At 35.4% G+C, this 22,221-nt stretch overlaps 1 protein-coding gene across 2 annotated transcripts in view; it reads left to right on the forward strand.

The window, feature by feature from the left end:
- KLHL1 (kelch like family member 1) overlaps positions 1-22,221 on the forward strand; it is a 382,161-nt gene that overhangs the window by 234,167 nt on the left and 125,773 nt on the right. For both annotated transcript variants that reach the window (XM_027590019.2, XM_027590020.2), the window contains exon 6: positions 14,170-14,356. In XM_027590019.2, coding sequence (XP_027445820.1) covers positions 14,170-14,356 — 187 coding nt within the window. The remainder of the gene's footprint in view (positions 1-14,169; positions 14,357-22,221) is intronic.

Raw genomic sequence — 22,221 nt, forward strand, 5'->3', positions numbered from 1 at the left:
ATTCATCACAAAACTGTTTCATGTTTAAAAAAAAAGTTTATAAATCCATCTCGCAGGGCACATGGGTGTCTCAGTTGGTTAGGCATCTGCTTTGGCTCAGGTCATGACCCCAGGGTCCTGGGATCGAGCCCCGCATTGGGCTCCCTGCTCCGCAGGAAGCCTGCTTCTCCCTCTCCCACTCCCCCTGCTCGTGTTCCCTCTCTCGCTGTGTCTCTCTCTGTCAAATAAATAAAATCTTAAAAAAAAAAAAGTAAAATAAACCCATCTTGCCATCCCCACCCTTAAAATTTTGTAATACAGATTGTCATAGTAATCTCTTAATAGAGAAACTCCCTTAAACTCATGGATTTTCTGAAGAAAAACTTATTTCAAGTAATGGCTATTAAAGTCTCATGGAAAGAATTATCTACAGAACACACTAGGGAAGCACTGCTCTGGGTTGTTATTATTTTTTTAAAGTTTTGGAATTCTTGGGGCACCTGGGTGGCTCTGTCATTAAGTGTCTGCCTTCGGCTTAGGTTATGGTCCCAGGGTCCTGGGATCGAGCCCCGCATCGGGCTCCCTGCTCGGCGGGAAACCTGCTTCTCCCTCTCCCACTTCCCCTGCTTGTGTTCCCTCTCTTGCTGTGTCTGTCTCTGTCAAATAAATAAATAAAATCTTTAAAAAAAATAAAGTTTTGGAATTCTTTATCACACAGGTTAATAAACAATAGATTTTCATTTAATTATCCTAAATTAAAGGCACTCTAGGTGTGTTTATATTCAAAAAAATAGGCTCTCTTCCATTTCTATGAGTCTATCTACTACAAAGTAGCCTGCAAAATTGGCTTTGCTGAGCTGGAAAAGCAGCATATTCAGTGAATTCAATAAACTGACCTATAAAGACCTGGAAATAGAGTCATAAATAATAATGAGTGTGTTATTCTCAATTCAGTCAGCTGTAGGGTTTTTCCAAACCATTAAACAACTTCCCAATTTGCTACAAATCAGTGTTAAGTGTTGTACTCTTTTCAAAAGGAAGCTAGAATAAGAGATGGCGAGTATATGGTAAGAATTTAGGGAATGATGAATATTTAATCACAAGGAACACCTAAAATCTGGTTACAGTGAGCAGTCACTCATAACATTCATCTATTATAAGAATAAAAGATGGGATTTTATCTTGACCATTAGATTTTACCCCATGATAATATTCATGATAATGCTCATTTTTTCCTATATATGCTAAAATATATATAAAATTGGGCAGATAAATAAGTTATGCATGAAATATAAAGATCAATTTGAATGGTAAATGCCCATTTCATCTGATTGGTCATTTTTTGAGGAGACTGGAATGGCATCTTGTCCTGATGTCATCTCCAGAAACAAAGACTAGATATGTGTTATCTTTTTAAATAAAGTCCTTATCAACAGCTATTGTTTTCTTACTCTATGTGGCACCAAGCGTTTTTTTTTTTTTTTTTTTGGAAATGTGATGCTTTAAACCTCTTCTTTCCATGTATATTATCAATACCTTTAGATTAGACCTTATCCTTCTTTTTTTTTTTTTTTTTGCAATGGACTCAATAGTAATCATCCAACTCTAGTGGCATCTTTCCCCACCTATATCCATTCTTCACAATGCCTCTGGAATGAATTTTTTATTTTATTTATTTTTTTTAAAGATTTTATTTATTTATTTGAGAGAGAGAGAGAGAGAATGAGAGATAGAGAGCACGAAAGGTAAGAGGATCAGAGGGAGAAGCAGACTCCCCGCTGAGCAGGGAGCCCGATGTGGGACTCGATCCCGGGACTCCAGGACCATGACCTGAGCCGAAGGCAGTCGCTTAACCAACTGAGCCACCCAGGCGCCCTGGAATGAAATTTTTAAAACACAAATTCATTTTATAGATATGTTCTATTGATTAAAAGGCAAATCATACACACATACAACAGGGAAAACAATAGAAATTCAAAATGCTACCATTAATAATACCAGAATCAGTCATTTGGTGAAAATCAGTCTAGAAATTTCTTCATTTATTCATTCATTCACTCACTCATTCATTTCATAGAGACTTTCTAAGTGCCACCTGTATGCCAGGAGTATGCCCTGTGTGTTTAGCATTGAATCAAACAGACCACTCTTTACTCTAATGCAGCTCACATTTTAGCAGGAAGGGGAGGACAGGGCAGAGAGCGGGCAACAGGCATCAAACAAACCATGCATTCATTGTAATTCAGATGATTAAAATAATTATGAATTAAAGGAACTAAGTCAAGGTGAGAGAGTGTTTGGGGTTGCCAAATTAGGTAGGGTGTCCAGGAAAGTCCTTTATGAAAAAGTGACTTTGAGCAGAGACATGAAAGAAATGAGGGAAAAACCAAATAGATATGAGGCAAAAGAGTGTTCCAGCAAGAAGGAACAGCAAAGAGGCCAAGGTAAATAGAGATCTTTGGACAGGGTAGCAGGGGTGTGGACAATGAGGTCAGAAGTATTCAGGAGATAGATAATGCGAAGCTTAGATGGTTGGAAGGAGTTTAGCTTTTATGCTAACTATGGAAAGTCACTGCAGGCTTTTGAGCAGAGAAAACATATACTCCCATTTTTTTTCTTATTTTTTATTATGGAAATATTCAAATGTATTCAAAAGTAGAGAGTACCTCTATCTTAAAAGGAGCATTCTAGCTAGTGTATGAAAAATAAACTAGATGATGGCGCAATAACTAAAATCCCAGCAGGAGATAAAATTTACCCAAAATGGTTCATATGAAGAGATGTTAATGAAGGCACTACTTACAGAGGTGTGGCCAGTGTTCAAGAAATGAACAAAGAATGTTGAGGACTCAGGGAACTGGAACCAAGGCGATGATGGAGGAAACCGTATTACATAGTTCAGAAAGCTTGAAGCTGTGGCAGAGTGGCTGCCCTCCTTGAGCTGTAGTCATAAAGAAGCACCACATCATGAAGGGAATAAGGAAAAAAATATACTTATCTTCATTTCCACCACCTGACTTTCTGGTTATAAGTCCCATTGGCTGGATCCAGCCTAAAGCAAGTGAGCAAGGGAGGCAGGTGATGCAGTTCCAGAAGGTTCAGCTTCAGAAGGAACTGAACTGGACAGAGAACAGAGCAAACTGGATGACAGGGAAGCAAATGAAAATAACCAGCACTAAAAGGGCAGACTACAAGTAGATATACTAGTCAGGAGGTTTTATAATAGTCCAGGTGAGGATGTTAGCTCGTCCCAGGGCTGTAGTAGTAAATATATTCTAGATAAAGCTTGAAGGTGAAACTACAAGTATGTCCAGTGGATTTGATGTGTTGAATGAAAGAAAAAGAGGATTCATAAGAACGTTAGGGTTATATGATTACATGGCTTTATATATAAGGGTGGAATTTTGGATGGATGGATGGATGGATGGATGGATGGATGGATGGATGGATGGAGATTGAAATAAATACAGAATTAAGAGAGAAAGATTTTATTAAGAATAGACTCTCCCTGAACAGTGTATTTTGAGTAAATGTCATTAGTTTGGATTCTACTTGACTTCCTTTCATTCCTCTGTACCTATGACCTTTTCTCTTGAAATTCTCTTTATTGTTTTCCATGCCTGTCAAATAGGTACTTATCTTATTGATTTGGTTTAAGGAAGACACCCAGTTGTAAGTATTTCTTTAACACATAACACTTGATTAAGTGTATCTTCCTATTTCCTAGAGTACCTTATCCGTATTTCTTGTACCTTTTGACTACTTTCACCCATTTCACCCACCACCTGGACCCTGCCTCTGGCAACCACTAATCTGTTCTCTGTATCTATGAGTTTGGTTTTTGGTTGGTTGTTTTTTTATGTGTGTGTGTTTAAGACCCCACATATAAGTGAAATCATATAGTACTTGTCTTTGTCTTTGTGACTCATTTCATTTGGCATAATGGGCTCAAGGTCCATCTATGTTTTCACAAATGGCAGGACTCCCCTCTTTCACAGAGATGAATATATTCCTACATATATTCCTACATATAACATATCACATTTTCTTAAAAATCCATTCATCTCTCAGTGGACACCCAGTTTGTTTCTATGTCTCAGCAATCGTAAATAATGCTAAAGCTGTAATGACCATGGGGGTGCAGATATCCTTTCAAGTTAGTGTTTTTGTTTTCTTTGGATAAAGACCCAGAAGTGGAATTGCTGGACCTGGTGAATACCCTTTAAACAATTATCTTCCTTTATATCTACACATTAAATTGATTAGTGTTGCTTCTTGCAATGATTTTCAACTGTTATGCAAGTCCAAGAGGGTTATTTGTAAGGAACGGAAGAAGAGTGAATGGTTTAATGATTCCTCTTTTGAAAAAGTCAACCAACTGAAAACTGGGATGTTGGATACAGATATAACAGGCTTCCCAACACAGCATCATATACTTTTGCTTAGCTGTGAGTACTAGAAAATCATAACCATATGCTCCATTATATTATAAATTATGTTATATATTACTCCATTATAATATAAATTATATTGTGAATGATTTAAGTTAGGAACTGATACATTTTGCATACTCCAAAGTTTCTGACATAGGGTTTGACACATTTCAATTATTTTAATGCCCTTTATATTAATATTCTTATTTATATTTTCCCTTATCCCTGAAGTTTGTTCAGTCAAGATGTTTGAACAACTCATTTCATACCCAAACTTTAGAAACTCCACAGGCAGAGTGTATGCCCAGTGGAATTAGCTTTCCTGGGGAGATTTATTTTAATCCCTTATTGACTTGCAAGATGCATCCACCTTGATGTTTTCACAGGAACTTATCTCACTGATGATGATCAAAAGAGGTATGTTGGACTTTGATCGGAGTAAATCTAAAGAAAGCTGGAAATCTGCAAATATGCAGTGATTAAAATTCTTTCTCCATCTTCTCTTAGTGGAATAAGGGAAGTGAAATACTGACTGATACCTTATAGTTAGTGTGAGAGAAATGGAAAGGTTTTTATTTAAGATAATTGAAACAGTGCTAAAGCAAAACAAAAATTTAATACTGTGCCCATTATTATAATAGGAATCAGGAAATCTAGTTTACCAGAGTAAACTAAATGCAGTCCCTTCGATTGCTTTCCTGCAGATCTGTGTCAAAGTACTTCCAGGAGCATCATTTGCTTCTCACCATCAGCATTAACTTCCCTGAGACAGAACATGGGAGAAGCAGAGGAATAATTTTCAATCTTTCTGGTAGCACCAGATGCTCTTTATAGGTTTAAGACAATTACTTCTTTTGGATATTGTGTGTAGGCCACTTGCAGATTTATCCATTTCAATGAAAGTATACTTTAGAATGACCCTTACACTTATTGCATTGTGCTTGTTAACTATGGTTAGTCTGGGGACATTGTGTTATCAATTATCTTCTTGCAAAATAAGATGACAGATAATGGGGAATTTTAGAAAGATAAACTCCTCCAGATTTTACCTTTAAAATTCAAATAAATACAGTTAACATTTAAGAATGAGACAGCTACCTACAAAACCTTAAAAACAAGATAAAAACAGTATATTTTTCCCTGGTAATTACTAAGTATAAGCAATAGAATACTAAATAATGAATTAAGGAAATTACAGATCAAGTCTAAGTCCTAGGGAGATTCATTTATGTATGAAAAGACAGGGAAACTTAAAAGTTCATTGAAAGCACAGATAAAACAAGAACACTCAGCTAAGACTCAGATAGATCCAAGATGAAAAATCACATTAAAGATGCAATAAAGAAATTGTTCACGTGGGAGATTGTAAATAGAACAGCCTTATCAAAGCGGAAGGTTGTTCTGGAGGCACAGTGAGAAATGAGCCTAAACTCAGTGTTTTAAGTTACATTAGGAAATACTTTCAATTGTAATGCAAAGAATTAAAACAAGGCAATAAGACAGTAAATGATGAATGTATATGTTCTAGGACACTATTTGGGAGTAGTCTGAATTTGGCATATGATTTCTTATGCCACATACAAGAATTAAAATTTTTAATCTTTCTCAAAAATTCAGAAAAGAGTTGATATCAACTGGTAAAGTGGCTTTTGGAAGGAGAAGGGAATAGTGGAATGGAAGGATCTTAGGCAGTATTATAATAACCAATAATATTTGATGACTCTTTGGAATGGCCTTGACTGAGAAGATAAACTTTTCTAAATAATATTGCCAATGGATTAAGGCTTGATTGAATTAAGACGCATTTTGAGAATATTTACTTATCCAAATACTGTATTTTCCAAAATTTTGAATCCGTTTAAATAGAAGTAGCTTAAAACAGAAGCACAGGTAAAGAAATACTGTAACACATCAATAAAAAATAGAATGCATAAGTCAATAAAAGAAGAAGAATGGCAGTGCTAAAGAATAAGTTCAGATTTAAATGTGTGAGTTTGAATTGTCAGTGGAACATCCAAGTTCAGTGCTTCTTGGTTACGAATCAAATGCTTCTTGGTTATGAGTCAAATCACCTTACAGTAATGTCCAAGAGCCGAATTATTTGTGTAATAGGGTTTTGCTATTGACTATGACTGGAAGTAAGCATGCTATCAGCTGAGCCTGGGATAAACATAGATATTTGGTTGGTTGTTAAGCGAAGATGTTTCTGAAAGACCACAAATATTTACAAAGATGACTAATTTATGAATATAATTTGAGATGTGCTATTGAATATATTTCTGCATATACATTATATATTTTCAAACTTCAATACTGGATATGTTATTTAAAATAAATTAATAGATACTCTAATCAGAGTAAGTTATCACTTAAATAGTTATTGAGCAATTCCTAGGAGCCTGTAACCTTGTCAGTGGTACTCAATAAGAGGTGACAGACATTTTTTCTGGTTTCCTATAAGTTTATGACTAGCATGCACTTGAAGTCCTTAAGTGACTACACAGATGTCAACTGATTAAAGTCTGATATGACTGAGAGAAAGAACTTGTGTCAATTGTGGCCTGAATAATGAGGTAAGTCATCATGGAAGTAATAGAACATACCCTGGACTCTGAAGATTGGGTCATATTTTAATAGAAGCCCCAGAGGGAAAAAGCATTACCAATATTACTTTAAAAAAACAGCAGGATCCGTTCAGACCAGAGGAAAGAGGTTTGAAGAGCTAAAAGATGAAATATAGAAAACAATATACATAAGGTATCTTGAAGAGTGATTGAATAGCTAAAATAGCTAAAAAGTGATTGAATTGTATTTTTGGGCTGTGAGTCTGAGGATGTTGAATAAGGTCCTGGAAGCAATAATAAACAAATGCATGCTTTAGAATATAGCTAGACATGAGTAAATTAACAAAAGTGTTCTAAGAGGTGGGGAGGAAGGTAGCCTTGAGTAGAACTGATTAGTGGTGAGAGAGATTGCAGGTATCTAGGACCCATTATAGCACCTGTCGCAGAATAGGTGCTGACTCCATATTTGCCAAATGAATGAATGAATGAATGTGTGCAAGGTCCAGAGCCTACCTAAGAGGCAATGAAATTTTTCTGGATGAAAATGATGTTCATGCAGGGCATGTAATCACTTATTTCAATTTTAGAAATTTTGAGCTTTCAAACTATCTATGGAATAGCAAATCCATGTTAAATAACTAAAAGTTAATTATAAATTCTAGCAACATTAAACCCCATCTCATTTGTCACTAATAACAACTATCATTTGAGTTAATTTTATGATCTCTACTCATTGTGATTATGTCATTATTCTTCTTTATTTGTACTGTCAGCTCAGCCAATTATTTTTTCATCTTAAGGCAATCAAATATTCAGAATTCAGGATATCCTGTATTCAGAATAAAATTAATGAACCTGATCCTTATTTTGTAGGTGGTTTCTTTCTGTTCCTCAAATATTTGAGCAGGAATTATTCAGATGGATCTGATGGTAGCATTAGCATGTCAGTAATTTGTGTTTTCGTTTTGAAATGACAGCATGGGAGGAGACAGAGAAAGCTCCACTGTATCCTCTTTCTCATTTATTTAAAAATATAAATAATATCTTCAAGTAGTTTAGCCAGAATAGTGATTATGCCAGCAGAAAGGTTGAGAAGATATTTCTGTCTCTTAATATGTCATGATTCTATCCTTTGCGAAAATTCTTTTCAACGGATATAAATGGGATTTTAAATGGACTTTAAGCACCTATCTACTCATATCAATGAGTTTCTTTCAGGCTGCAGATTGATATCCTGGCTACAGCTGAGTTAGTTCCTCTTGTGCAAGGTTAGGCTGTCCCAGTCCCCGCAGATACTCAAATTGTAGCCGATGAGGTGCTGTGAGCATTGGTGCACCAACTAACTTATATTCCAAGTTTTCAAAGGAATTGTCCATTTTCTTCTATCGGTGTTTTTGAAATCTATGTGAGAGGGAGGAAATACACAGAAAACCCCTCTAGGCATGAGGCAGTTTATATCTTCCCTTGCAAAGTGGAATAACTCTACCTAGGAGTTTATTATGCTGCTACAGAGTTCTCTGATAACTCTCTCCTTTCACCAGGACCGTGTGCTGACTTTTTTTTTTTTAAGTTTTTTTATTTATTTGGCAGAGAGAGAGATAGCAGAGAGCAGGAACACAAGCAGGGGGAGTGGCAGAGGGAGAAGCAGGCTTCCCGCGGAGCAGGGAACCCAGTGCGGGTCTCTATCCCAGGACCCCGGGATCATGACCTGAGCCGAAGGCAGTCGCTTAATGACCAAGCCATCCAGGCGTCCCCAAATATTGACTTTTGAACAGGCTCAGGGCTTCTGTAGCACTGAGTGTGCTCATTAAATCAGTGTTTCTCTGTCTTAGAAACTGCTTCATAAAAATACCTGAAAATTAATTGTCTCAGACCTATTTATAAGATACTGAAGTAGTATCTTTTCTTGCAGCTTATGGCATATGATAATATTTTATCATTCATCCTATTCATTTTGTCAAGCAGAAAACTTGAAAGACTATGTATGAAACTGTCACTTGTTCTCTAAGGACTGTCACTTCTAATAGGAATCAATTTGGTTTTATAGATTCAGATTATGTGAGTAGATTTTTTTTTAGCACAACACCCCGTAGCAAAACAGAAGTTTGAAATATTATGAAATAGTATGAGGTAAATGAAATTTTGTCACACAGTTATGAATGTGAGAATGTTTTCATAACCTTGATAGCCCAAGGATATAGTGTTAGAAGAGTTAATACTTCCTTTGGTCCTCAGTAAGTTTAAATTTATCTTACTTTAGGTGTTTTTCCATTATTGCATTCCATATTCCAGTGGACTCCCTGACCAGGTGGAAGGTATAGATGTATTTGCCATGCTTTGTACAGATCTTATTAGTCACCTTGCCTTTCAAATTATGTCTTCATTCATGCAGTATTACTATTCCTTAAGAAACAGCTTACAATATAGATATTTTTCTTGTTTCCAGCCATTAACATGATAGGAGTATATCACTATAATTTCTATCTCCTAAATAGCACTACTTTATGATATTTTTAAAAGTCTGTAATGCAAATTTTTATAATATAAATATTTTGACTTTTACTATAAAGTTAGACTATGCCCTTTATGTAATAAGAGTAGGTCATGCAACACAGATAAATCTATGCATTTGATTTTGTTTCCTTGTGATATAAGAAAGAGTTGTTTACAATGTTAGAGAAGTATCTATACATGCAATTTAGTGCAGAGAATCATGACAAAGATTCTAACCAAGAGAGTATTTTCTTTGATATATTAAGGAAAAATATAAAGATAGGAGACAATTTTTTTCTGAATGATATGACAATTTATTCTATTTTCTTATTTGAAGGTTGGAAAAACAATGCAAACTCTAGATACTTGAATAATGCTTTCTATTTTTGTGAAGCAATACCCTTTTAGAGTCATAATTTCCAATGTATCGCAAAAAACATCTGAAATAAATTCATATAAATACTGTTGGAAAACTGCAGTTTGAGGAGTATCTATGTGTAAATATATGGGATTAAAACATTCATCAATATTCTCACGTTGCTAAACGTGGCTATTTTAAGCACATGGTTGAATTTCTCAAGCCATCAACAATCAAATTATTGGTATTTTAATGACAAATGTAATGGTAATTTTTAAGAAATATTGTTTTAATAATGGAATTTCTTTTTTTCCCCCAAAGCCGTAGTTAGAAATAAAGTAAATGGAACTTTATGAAGAGTATGCAAAAAGACAGTAACAATGTTTTAATACACACAATGGCAAAGAACATTTCTAATAAAAATTCATGACATTGCTGGCAACTGGAATGCTCTAACAAAGTTATTGTCGAGAATTCTAGGTAGAAATGGGTAAATTATCCTGTTTTTTCATATTAGTCAATTCTGAATATCATACATGTTTCTTGACTGTGTTCTATTCTGCAGCTACATGTTTACCCTTTAACTTGGAGATCATTATTTAGTCACAAGGAAACCTACCAAGGTGATGGAGAGTTAGGACATGCAAAGTGACTGCCTAGCTGACACAGATCAACCCATTAGAATTTTACATAATGTTGTTAATATACCCTATACTGTCGTTCTTATTGAGTCTCAGGATATTTTGATTTCTGATATCTTTTCTGGTTGACAAAATATTTTGAAACATTATTGTTTGTAGAGAGTAGGACCTTTCCTTGAGGTTTAATACACAATTTATGATGTAGTTAATGATTATTCTAAGTGTAAGAACATAGTAACAGTGAAGATTTTATGAAACATCCAAGAATTTTTTAAATTGTAAAATAAATTACATTATGATTATTCTTGATTGGAAGGTGTATTGGTTGGTAGTATCCTAGAAAGAAAATCTAATTTGTAGACAACTATTGTACAAATTCTTATATATAAACATGAGTATGTTTCTATGTAACATATAATTATTGAAACATATTGATATATTTTCTAAATTTGAGTGTCAAAAGACCTGTCACAATAGTTTAGATTTCATTAAAATTGAAGAATATAAAAAATTATTTTCATTTTATAGGGAAGAGCAATAATTGTGTGAATCTTGGATTACTGCAGGAAATCTAAAGATAGTTCACATTTAAAAGATAGCTTAACCATTTTATTATTCTGATTTGTGTCTTAATTTGGGATGAAATAGTAATGCTAAAAAGTGTTATCAGAGGAGATGAAATATAGACACAGTCATAGTAGCCATAAGCAATATAAATAATCATTTGAAAATACACAATAGCAAGGAAAAGTGATCATGAAAAATTTAATTTCTTTTAAAATAAAAAATAAATAAAATTTAAAAATTGTCAAATGATTAGGGGTATGCCAAAATTAAGAAATTTTACACAATGTTATATTAATTAAAGGAAAAAATATTTAAGTACAGAATACCTTGATTATTTTATAGAATTAAATTATAAAGTTTAGTTTTATTTTGTATATCTTCCTTGTCATAATTTGAAATAATTTATAATATTTTTCATTATGCATACATCTATGAACATTGAGCAATTAATTTCCCTTTAAAATTATTTGAAAGTATTATAAATGTAGGCACTTAGGGTTGACTGTCCTCTGATACTGTATTTTGATTAAATTTCTTAAATTTTCTTTTATAATGACCTATTTTTAATGAAAAATTTGAGAGAATCCTTATTTATCTCTGCATTATGTATTTAGAAATATATAGATATGCAGCCATTTGAGTAGGTAATGAAATTAATATTTTTGATGTTAGCTTTATCATGTTGCACATTCTGTTAATCTATGTCCATTTTATATATATAAAATAAGGAACCAGGACAAGTTGGAAATATTTCAGTGATCAATGTGACTTTTCTTAGAAATCAAAACGGTATTCAAAAACTAAACTTTTTAAATTAATTTAATATTAGTCTATTGTCTTAAAGTTTTCTGAAGAAATAAAAACTATAAGCCTACACCATTGATCTTTTTGATATGTAGGACTATAAGAATTCACAAGACTGAACCTTTATAAAAGATACAACTTACTAAGCAATCTTATATTTTGTTAATCCTAAAATATTTATTAAATTAATTATACCTTACTCGACCCATATAATTAATGTGCAAGTTTTTTTAAAGTTTAAAATATAAGAAATTAACCCAAGTCTTGTATTTATTTAAATATTGTACTAACCTTATTTTTACACAGTGATAAAATAAAAAAGAATGCATAGAGATATTTTTAAGCTAAAACTAACCCACTCTAATTAGATAAAAGAGTCATCTACATATTGGAACTAGTGTATGAACTCCTTTTAATGTAAGTGCCATTATGTCCTCATATGTCAAACTTAAAATATTTACATCTATGCTATGAATCTATTTATCTAAAACCTAAGCCCTTACTCAAACTTCCAGTTACACTTATTGATTATGAGTTATAGTTTTCCAAGAAAAAAATATAGATATGAAGCCATATCTTTTGAATTTTTTAAAGTTTTTTTTCTCTTTTTACCCCTTTTATTTTGTATTTAACTATTTATCTGGATAAGATATTCCTAGAGTGTACTGCTAATAAAAGAACAGTTTCTTATGATCAACTAATCCCAAAGTTTCTCCAAAAAGGTGAAAAAGGAAGAGAAGAAGAAAAAAAAGAAGAACTGAAGGGAGCCAAGTTCAACCATATATACATTTATCACTGGAAAAGCTAAATTGTTTTCCTTTTAAGGAAAGGAAAAGGCTTAGATGTAGAGCAATTATACTTTGATATACAGATGACCAAAAGTCATATCAAAATCCTTTTTTTTTTCTTTTACTTTATAAAGACCACTAGGGTTTTCTTAGAAATAGATATTCTATTTGGTGGTTAATTTTTTTTTTTTTAATTACTGAAAGAGTAAAATAGTAGTCTTTAAAAAAAATCCATTAGAGATCTCCTATCCTAACCCATACCATTAAAAATAAAAGTGTTTTTCTTGTTTAGTGTTCAGAATGAAAGTGGGTAGAAAGGCAACTAAGATTTCAGTATACAAAAAGTGCAATGTAGCCAAGAATTTAATTGAACATCTTCCCTTCTATATTCCAAAGTATTCTGGTAGCTCTAATACATTACATTCCTTATTCAGCCTCAGAACTATTGTTCTTTCTCACATGTTACATGTTATCTTATGTGTTTTTATTTTCTTCTTGTCAACTCCAACAATGTATGTATCATGATGGCTGAATAAATTTACTCAATTAAGGTTAAAATGTGAAAATTAATTATTTAGTTAGATGCTGCTATCATATATTAACTTATTCACTCAATACATATTTGCGTACAGATGTGTGATAAAGTTTCTTATCAATATAGATGAAAAGGTCAGTGTATTAATATTAAATTTTCAACTTGTTAATTTTCTAAGTCTATGTGACAGATTTAGCTGTCACTTGAAATGAAACATTCATTCATTAAGAAAGAGAAAGTGATCCTGAAAGAATACAGAAAAAAAGAGAGTCTAAAGAAAAACAGAAGAGGAGGGGAAAAAATAAAAGATATTTTGGATGTGCTCAAAGAAATGTACACAGAAGAATTTGGGGGGATAAAATCCTGGTGTAGCAAAAGAGAAACATACTATAGCTTCAAACAGCCGATCTTACTCTAGTCCTCCCTCAGGTGCTGGATTTTTGGTATAAAAGTTCTTAATTTCACTATTGGAAACTTTACCTTGTCTACTATACAACTTTCCATCTGCTTGCATCCTTAAAGAGATAAGGATAACTGTTTTCATTTTTATTGATTTTTTTTTAATTTCAAAGATGTTTAAGCCATACCTGGAATATCTTAAAATAAATATATGAATATTTATGAAAATTGTTACAATGAATTTGTTAAAGCTTACCTTTTAATTTCCTTCACCAGACAGGTTTATGGCCAAGAGAGGCAACTATATTCAATTTAGAAATAGACTTCATAAGAGGAAAGGAATGGAAAAAGTGATTTCTAAAAGTTCCTTTATATTCTTGTAATAAAATGATAATAAATAGTATTAAATAGAAAATAAAATCCATTCCATTTCTCATGGAAGCCTTCCATTTTACTCATTTTTTTGTCAATGTAATTAATTGTTATTACATTCTGCATCCCTCCCAATATATGGGTAATATCATAGGCATTAAGCTTCTAATTTTAACTACTGATGTCATATACTCATTCCTATAAAAACATTAACAGTGATTATGTATTATTCACAGATATTGGCTGACCTAGAAAACCATGCATTATTTAAGAATGATCTGGAATGTCAAAAGCTGATTCTGGAAGCAATGAAATATCATCTATTGCCAGAAAGAAGAACTTTAATGCAAAGTCCAAGAACTAAACCTAGAAAATCTACAGTTGGAACTCTATATGCTGTAGGAGGAATGGATAACAACAAAGGTATACAATTCTTCATCTCTATATAATACACACCCTGTACCATACCATGGCACGATCTTAATATTGACATCTGTATAATACTAATGAAACTCACATGCTTTATATATTAAGATTTAATATTAAGGGAAAACATTAAAGAACATCTTTTATTTTCAGTCTGGGGTTGCTGCTTCTGCTTATAATTCATCTTTAAATCCTTTATCTCTTGTGCGTTATGGGCCAGAGTTCATATGAAATGAAAAGGGGATTTAAAGCACTTACAAAACACAGGCCAAATAATGTGTTGGATATATTGACAACTGTATTTCAATTCTAAGCAAAGAAAATGTAATATGCCAAGCACATACTGGCTGAGAGCAATATTATGAAGAAGAGAGTTTCTTTTGAGGCATTTAGAATCTCATATGGAAGCCAGGCAAATAAATAGACAACTATACATAAGTGGCAGTTATATTTTACAAACCTAATTGGATTACCAATTTGGCCCTTCAAAAGGAAGTGAATGATTCATTTAACATAACATTTGAAGGTTTTTTTTTATTATGTTATGTTAATCACCATACATTACATCATTAGTTTTTGATGTAGTGTTCCATGATTTATTGTTTGCGTATAACACGCAGCGCACCATGCAGAACATGCCCTCTTTAATACCCATCACCAGGCTAACGCATCCTCCCGCCCCCCTCCCCTCTAGAACCCTCAGTTTGTTTTTCAGGGTCCATCGTCTCTCATGGTTCATCTCCCCCTCCGATTTACCCCCGTTCATTCTTCCCCTCCTGCTATCTTCTACCTCTTTTTTTTTTTTAACATATAATGTATTATTTGTTTCAGAGGTACAGGTCTGTGAGTCAACAGTCTTACAGAATTCACAGTGCTCACCATAGCACATATCCTCCGCAATGTCTATCACCCAGCCACCCCATCCCTCCCCCAACCCCACTCCAGCAACCCTCAGTTTGTTTCCTGAGATTAAGAATTCCTCAAATCAGGGAGGTCATATAATGCATGTCTTTCTCTGATTGACTTATTTCACTCAGCATAACACCCTCCAGTTCCATCCACGTCTTTGCAAATGACAAGATTTCATTCCTTTTGATGGCTGCATAATATTCCATTGTGTGTGTGTGTGTGTGTGTGTGTGTGTGTGTGTGTGTGTGTGTGTGTGTGTGTGTGTGTGTATACCACTTCTTTATCCATTCATCTGTCGATGGGCATCTTGGCTCTTTCCACAGTTTGGCTATCGTGGACATTGCTGCTATAAATATTGGGGTGCACACACCCCTTCAGATCCTTACATTTGTATCTTTGGGGTAAATACCCAGGAGTGCAAATGCTGGATCATAGGGTAGCTCTATTTTAATCTTTTTGAGGAACTTCCATACTGTTTTCTAGAGTGGCTGCACCAGCTTGCATTCCCACCAACAATGTAGGAGGGTTCCCCTTTCTCAGCAAACCCGCCAACATCTGTCATCTCCTGACTTGTTAATTTTAGCCATTTGGACTGGTGTGAGGTGATATCTCATTGAGGTTTTGATTTGGATTTCCCTGATGCCGAGCGATGTTGAGCACTTTTTCATGTGCCTGTTGGCCATTTGGATGTCTTCTTTGGAAAAATGTCTGTTCATGTCTTCTGCCTATTTCTTGATTGGATCATTTGTTCTCTGGGTGTTGAGTTTAAGAAGTTCTTTATTGATTTTGGATACTAGCCCTTTATCTGATATGTCATTTGCAAATATTTTCTCCCATTCTGTCGGTTGTCTTTTAATTTTGTTGACTGTTTCTTTTGCTGGGTGAAAGCTTTTTATGATGATGAGGTCCCAATAGTTCATTTTTGCCCTTGCTTCCCTTGCTTTTGGAGATGTTTCTAGGAAGAAGTTGATGTGGCTGAGGTCAAAGAGGTTGCTGCCTGTGTTCTCCTTTAGGATTTTGATGGACTCTTGTCTCATATTTGGGTCTTTCAACGATTTTGAGTCTATTTTTGTGTGTGGTATAAGGAAATGGTTCAGTTTCATTCTTCTGCATGTGGCTGTCCAATTTTCCCAACACCATTTGTTGGAGAGAATGTTTTTTCCATTGGACATTCTTTCCTGCTTGTTGAAGGTTAGTTGACCATAGAGTTGGGGGTCCATTTCTGGGCTCTCTATTCTGTTCCGTTGATCTATGTGTCTGTTTTTGTGCCAGTACCATAATGTCTTGATGATGACAGCCTTGTAATAGAGCTGGAAGTCCAGAATTGTGATGCTACCAGCTTTGCTTTTGTTTTTCAACATTCTCTGGCTATTCGGGGTCTTTTCTGGTTTCATACAAATTTTAGGATTATTTATTCCATTTCTTTGAAAAAGGTGGATGGTATTTTGATGGGGATTGCATTGAATGTGTAGATTGCTCTAGGTAGCATGGACAAGTTCGCAATATTTTTTCTTCCAATCCATGAGCATGGAACGTTTTTCCATTTCTTTGTGTCTTCTTCAATTTCTTTCATGAGTATTTTATAGTTTTCTGAGTACAGATCCTTTGCCTCTTTGGTTAGATTTATTCCTAGGTATCTTATGGTTTGGGGTGCAATTGTCAATGGGATCAACTCCTTATTTCTCTTTCTTCTGTCTTGTTGGTGTATAGGAATGCCACTGATTTCTGTGCATTGATTTTATATCTTGCCACTTTACTGAATTCCTGTATGAGTTCTAGCAGTTTTGGGGTGGAGGCTTTTGGGCTTTCCACATAAAGTATCATATCATGTGCAAAGAGTGAGAGTTTGAATGATTCTTTGCCGATTTGGATGCCTTTGATTTCTTTTTGTTGTCTGATTGCTGTGGCTAGGACTTCTAATACTATGTTGACTAGCAGTGGTGATAGCGGACATCCCTGCCGTGTTCCTGACTTTAGGGGGAAAGCTCTCAGTTTTTCCCCTTTGAGAATGATATTTGCTGTTGGTTTTGCATAGATGGCTTTTATGATATTGAGGTATGTACCCTTGTCCCTATACTCTGAATAGTTTTGATCAAGAAAGGATGCTGTACTTTGTCAAATGCTTTTTCTGAATCTATTGAGAGGATCATATGGTTCTTGTTCTTTCTTTTATTAATGTATTGTATCACATTGATTGATTTGCAGGTGTTGAACCAACCTTGCAGCCCAGGGATAAATCCCACTTGGTTGTGGTGAATAATCCTTGTAATGTAATGTACTGTTGGATCCTATTGTCTAGTATTTTGGTGAGAATTTTTACATCCATGTTCATCAAAGATATTGGTCTGTAATTCTCCTTTTTGATGCGGTCTTTGTCTGGTTTGGGGATCAAGGTAATGGTGGCCTCATAAAATGAGTTTGGAGGTTTTCCTTCCATTTCTATTTTTTTGGAAGAGTTTCAGAAGGATAGATATTAATTCTTCTTTAAATATTTGGTAGAATTCCCCTGGGAAGCCATGTGGCCCTGGGCTTTTGTTTGTTGGGAGATTTTTGATGACTGCTTCAGTTTCCTTACTGGTTATATGTTATAGGTCTGTTCAGGTTTTCTATTTCTTCCTGGTTCAGTTTTTGTAGTTTTTGTAGTTGATACATCTCTAGGGAGATCCAGGTTATCTAATTTGCTGGCATAGAGTTGCTCATAATATGTTCGTATACTTGTATTTCTTTGGTGTTGGTTGTGATCTCTCTTTCATTCATCATTTTGTTGATTTGGGTCCTTTCTCTTTTCTTTTTGATAAGTCTGGACAGGGGTTTATCAATCTTGTTAATTCTTTCAAAGAACCAGCTCCTAGTTTCGTTGATCTATTCTATTCTTCTTTTTTTTTTTTTTAAGATTTTATTTATTTATTTGACAGAGAGAGAGACACAGCAAGAGAGGGAACACAGGCAGGAGGAATGGTAGAGGGTGAAGGAGGCTTCCTGTGGAGCAGGGAGCCCGATATGGGGCTTGATCCCAGGACCCTGGGATCATGACCTGAGCTGAAGGCAGACGTTTAACCACTGAGCCACCCAGTTGCACCTATTCTACTATTCTTTTGGTTTCTATTTCATTGCTTTCAGCTTTGATCTTTATTTATTCTATTCTCCTGCTGGGTTTAGGCTTTGTTTGCTGTTCTTTCTCCAGCTCCTTTAGGTGTAGGGTTAGGTTGTGTATTTTAGACCATTGTTGTTTCTTCAGAAAGGCTTGTATTGCTATATACTTTCCTTTTAGGACTACCTTTGCTGTATGCCAAAGATTTTGAACAGTTCTGTTTTCATTTTCATTGGTTTCCATGAATGTTTTTAATTCTGCTTTAATTTTCTGTTTGACCCATTTCATTCTTTAGTAGGATGCTGTTTGGCCTTCATGTATTTGAGTTCTTTCTGACTTTCCTCTTGTGATTGAGTTCTAGTTTCAAAGCATTGTGGTCTGAAAATATGCAGGGAATAATACCAATCTTTTGGTACTGGTTGAGACCTAATTTGTGACCTTGGATGTGATCTATTCTGGAGAATGTTCCATGGGCACAGAGAAGAATGTGTATTCCGTTGCTCTGGGATGGAATATTCTGAATATATCTGTGAAGTCCATTTGGTCCAGTGTATCACTTAAGGTCTTTATTTCCTTGTTGATCTTTTGCTTAGATGATGTCCATTTCAGTCAGAGGGGTGTTAAAGTCTCCCACTTTTATTGTACTGTTGTCAATGTGTTTCTTTGCTTTTGTTATTAATTGCCTTATATAATTCGTTGCTCCCATGTTAGGGGCATAGATATTTACAATTGTTAGATCTTCTTGTTGGATAGACCCTTTATGGAAGATATAGTGTCCTTCTTCATCTCTTATTACAATCTTTGTTTTAAAATCTAATTTGTCTGATATAAGGAGTGCCACCCCAGCTTTCTTTTGGTGTCCATTAGCATGGTAAATAGTTTTCCACCCCCTCACTTTCAATCTGGGGGTGTCTTTGGGTCTAAAATGAGTCTCTTGCAGAGAGCATATCGAAGGGTCTTGTTTTTTAATCCAATCTGATAGCCTGTGTCTTTTGATTGGGGCATTTAGCCCATTTACATTCAGGTAACTATTGAAAGATACGAATTTAGTGTCATTGTATTGCCTGTAAGGTGACTGTTACAGTATATTGTCTGTGTTCCTTTCTGGTCTATGTTGCTTTTAGGCTCTCTCTTTGCTTAGAGGACCCCTTTCAATATTTCTTGTAGGGCTGGTTTTGTGTTTGCAAATTCTATTAGTTTTTGTTTGTCCTGAATCTTTTTATCTCTCCTTCTATTTTTAATGACAGCCTAGCTGGGTGTAGTATTCTTGGCTGAATAATTTTCTCGTTTAGTGCTCTGAATATATCATGCCAGTCCTTTCTGGCCTGCCAGGTCTCTGTGGATAGGTCTGTTGTCAATCTAATGTTTCCACCATTGTAGGTTATATAGCTCTCCTCCTGAGCTGCTTTCAGAATTTTCTCTTTGTCTCTGAGACTCATAAGTTTTACTATTAGATGTTGGGGTGTTGACCTATTTTTATTGATTTTGAGAGGGGTTCTCTGTGCCTCCTGGATTTTGATGCCTATTTCCTTCCCCACATTAGGGAAGTTCTCTGCTATAATTTGCTCCAATATACCTTCTGCCCCTCTCTCTCTTTCTTCTTCTGGAATCCCAATTATTCTAACGTTGTTTCGTCTTATGGTATCGCTTATCTCTCTAATTCTGCCCTCGTGATCGAGTAGTTGTTTATCTCTCTTTTTCTTATCTTCTTTATTTTCCATCATTTGATCTTCTATATCACTAATTCTCTCTTCTGCCTCATTCATCCTGGCAGTTAGAGCCTCCATTTTTGATTGCACCTCATTAATAGCCTTTTTGATTTTGACTTGGTTAGATTTTAGTTCTTTTATTTCTCCAGAAAGGGTTTCTCTAATAACTTCCATTTTTTTTCAAGCCCAGCTAGTATCTTTAAAATCATCATTCTGAACTCTAGTTGCGACATCATCCTTATATCCATATTGATTAGGTCCCTTGCAGTTGGTACTGCTTCTTGTTCTTTTTGTTGAGGTGATTTTTTCCATCTTGTCATTTTGTGCAGAGGCGAATAGATGAATGAGAGAACAAGTAACAAGGTAACAACATTTCCAGAAAATATACACTAAACAAATCAGAAAAGACCTGAAACTGGGGGGAAAGAAAGGGAAAGAAGAAAAGAGAAAAAGAAAAAAGAAAAGAGAAAGAAAAAGATAAAAACAAACAAAAATGAAACAAAACTAAAATAACAGAATATGATCAAATATGATCAGGCTGGTGCATAGTTCAGTGCCACACACTAGATTTTGGGCGTATTTTGGTCTGTTAGAAGAAAGTGCCTCCCAAAATTTTAAAGAAAGAAAAAGTTATATATGTACAAAAATAAGCATTAATACAATGAAGGGATGGAATATGACTGTAAAGATGAAAATTATAAAAGATTTTATAAAAGGAATTGATAAGAAGTTGGTTGAAAAAGAAAGAAGAGGATAAAAAAAAGGTAGAGAATGTGATCAGGCTGGAGACTAGAACAAAGCCATACACTAGAGATTTAGGGTATATTTTGATCTGTTAGAAGAAACTGTATCTCAAAATTTTAAAGAGAGAACAACTTATATATATATATATCTATATCTATATATAGATATAGATATATATATACCAAAAAGAAGGGTAACTACTCTGAAGGGATAGAATATGACTCTAAAAATGAAAAATAAAAAATATTTTTTAAAAAAGTTATTGATAAAATGTTCGTTGCAAAAGGGAAAAAGAAAAGTTCCAAAAAAAAAAAAGTTAAAAAAAATTAACTTTGAAAGTCTTAAGAATCATCGTAAAAAGCCATGGATTCTATGTGCAGTATTCCCCTAGTGCTGGAGTTCTACCGTTCTCATTGATCGGTAAACTTGGTATTGGCCGGCATTCTTGCTGATCTTCCGGGGCAGGTGCTTGTTGTCGTGGTTCCCAAATGTCTTTGCCAGAGTCGGAATTGCCCCTCCCCTGCTCGGGTTTACTCTCGGGAGCTTTGGTTCCCTGCAAGCTTTCCGTACAGCTTTGGAGGACAAGAGTGAAAATGGCGGCCTCCCAATCTCCCACCCAGAGGAGCCAAGAACTCAGGGCCCTGCTCCTCAGTGCGCCCCCAAAGAAAAGCAGTCAGTCACTCCCATCTCCCCCGTCCCCAGCCGCACTCCATGCTCACATGGCCTGTGACCGAGCATTTCTATCTCTGGCACCCGACTCGTTGTGGCGTCTCCAAACCCAGCAGATCCCTGTGGTGCGCTCCCGCATCACTCCTCACAGGGGAGGAAGGGGAGTCTACCTGGATTTGCCCCTTGTTGGGTCCCTGCTGGAGGAGCAGTGGCCCGACTGTGCTGCTGATCATGGTTTATGGCAACCCCGAGCTGAGAGCCCTTGCCTCGGCTCCATCTCTGCTGCCGGCTTCCCCGCTCAGATATCAGGGAGCTCTGCTGCATTCAGGCAACCCTGGTGTTTCTGTGACCCTGAGGGTCCTGAGACCACACTGTCCTGCGAGGGTTCCACCCCCCACTTAGCCACTGGAGTGACATTCCTCAGTGGAGCCGACTTCTAAAAGTTTCGATTTTGTGCTCCGCTGCTCTATCACTTGCCAGAAGCGGCCGACGGAGGCCCCCTCCCCCACTGTCTATCTTCCCAAATATTGCCTCAGATTCACCTCTCTGCACGTCCTACCTTCCAGAAAGTGGTTGCTTTTCTGTTCAGAGATTTGCTGCTATTCTTTCCTTCGATCTCCTGTTGAGTTCCTAGGTGTTCAGAATGGTTTGATCCCTATCCAGCTGAATTCCTGGGACCAGACGAAATCCAGGTCTCCTACTCCTCCACCATCTTGCTCCGCCCCACATTTGAAGGTTTT

This window comes from Zalophus californianus, chromosome 3, assembly GCF_009762305.2.
Source record: "Zalophus californianus isolate mZalCal1 chromosome 3, mZalCal1.pri.v2, whole genome shotgun sequence".
Classification (NCBI taxonomy): Eukaryota; Metazoa; Chordata; class Mammalia; order Carnivora; family Otariidae; genus Zalophus; species Zalophus californianus.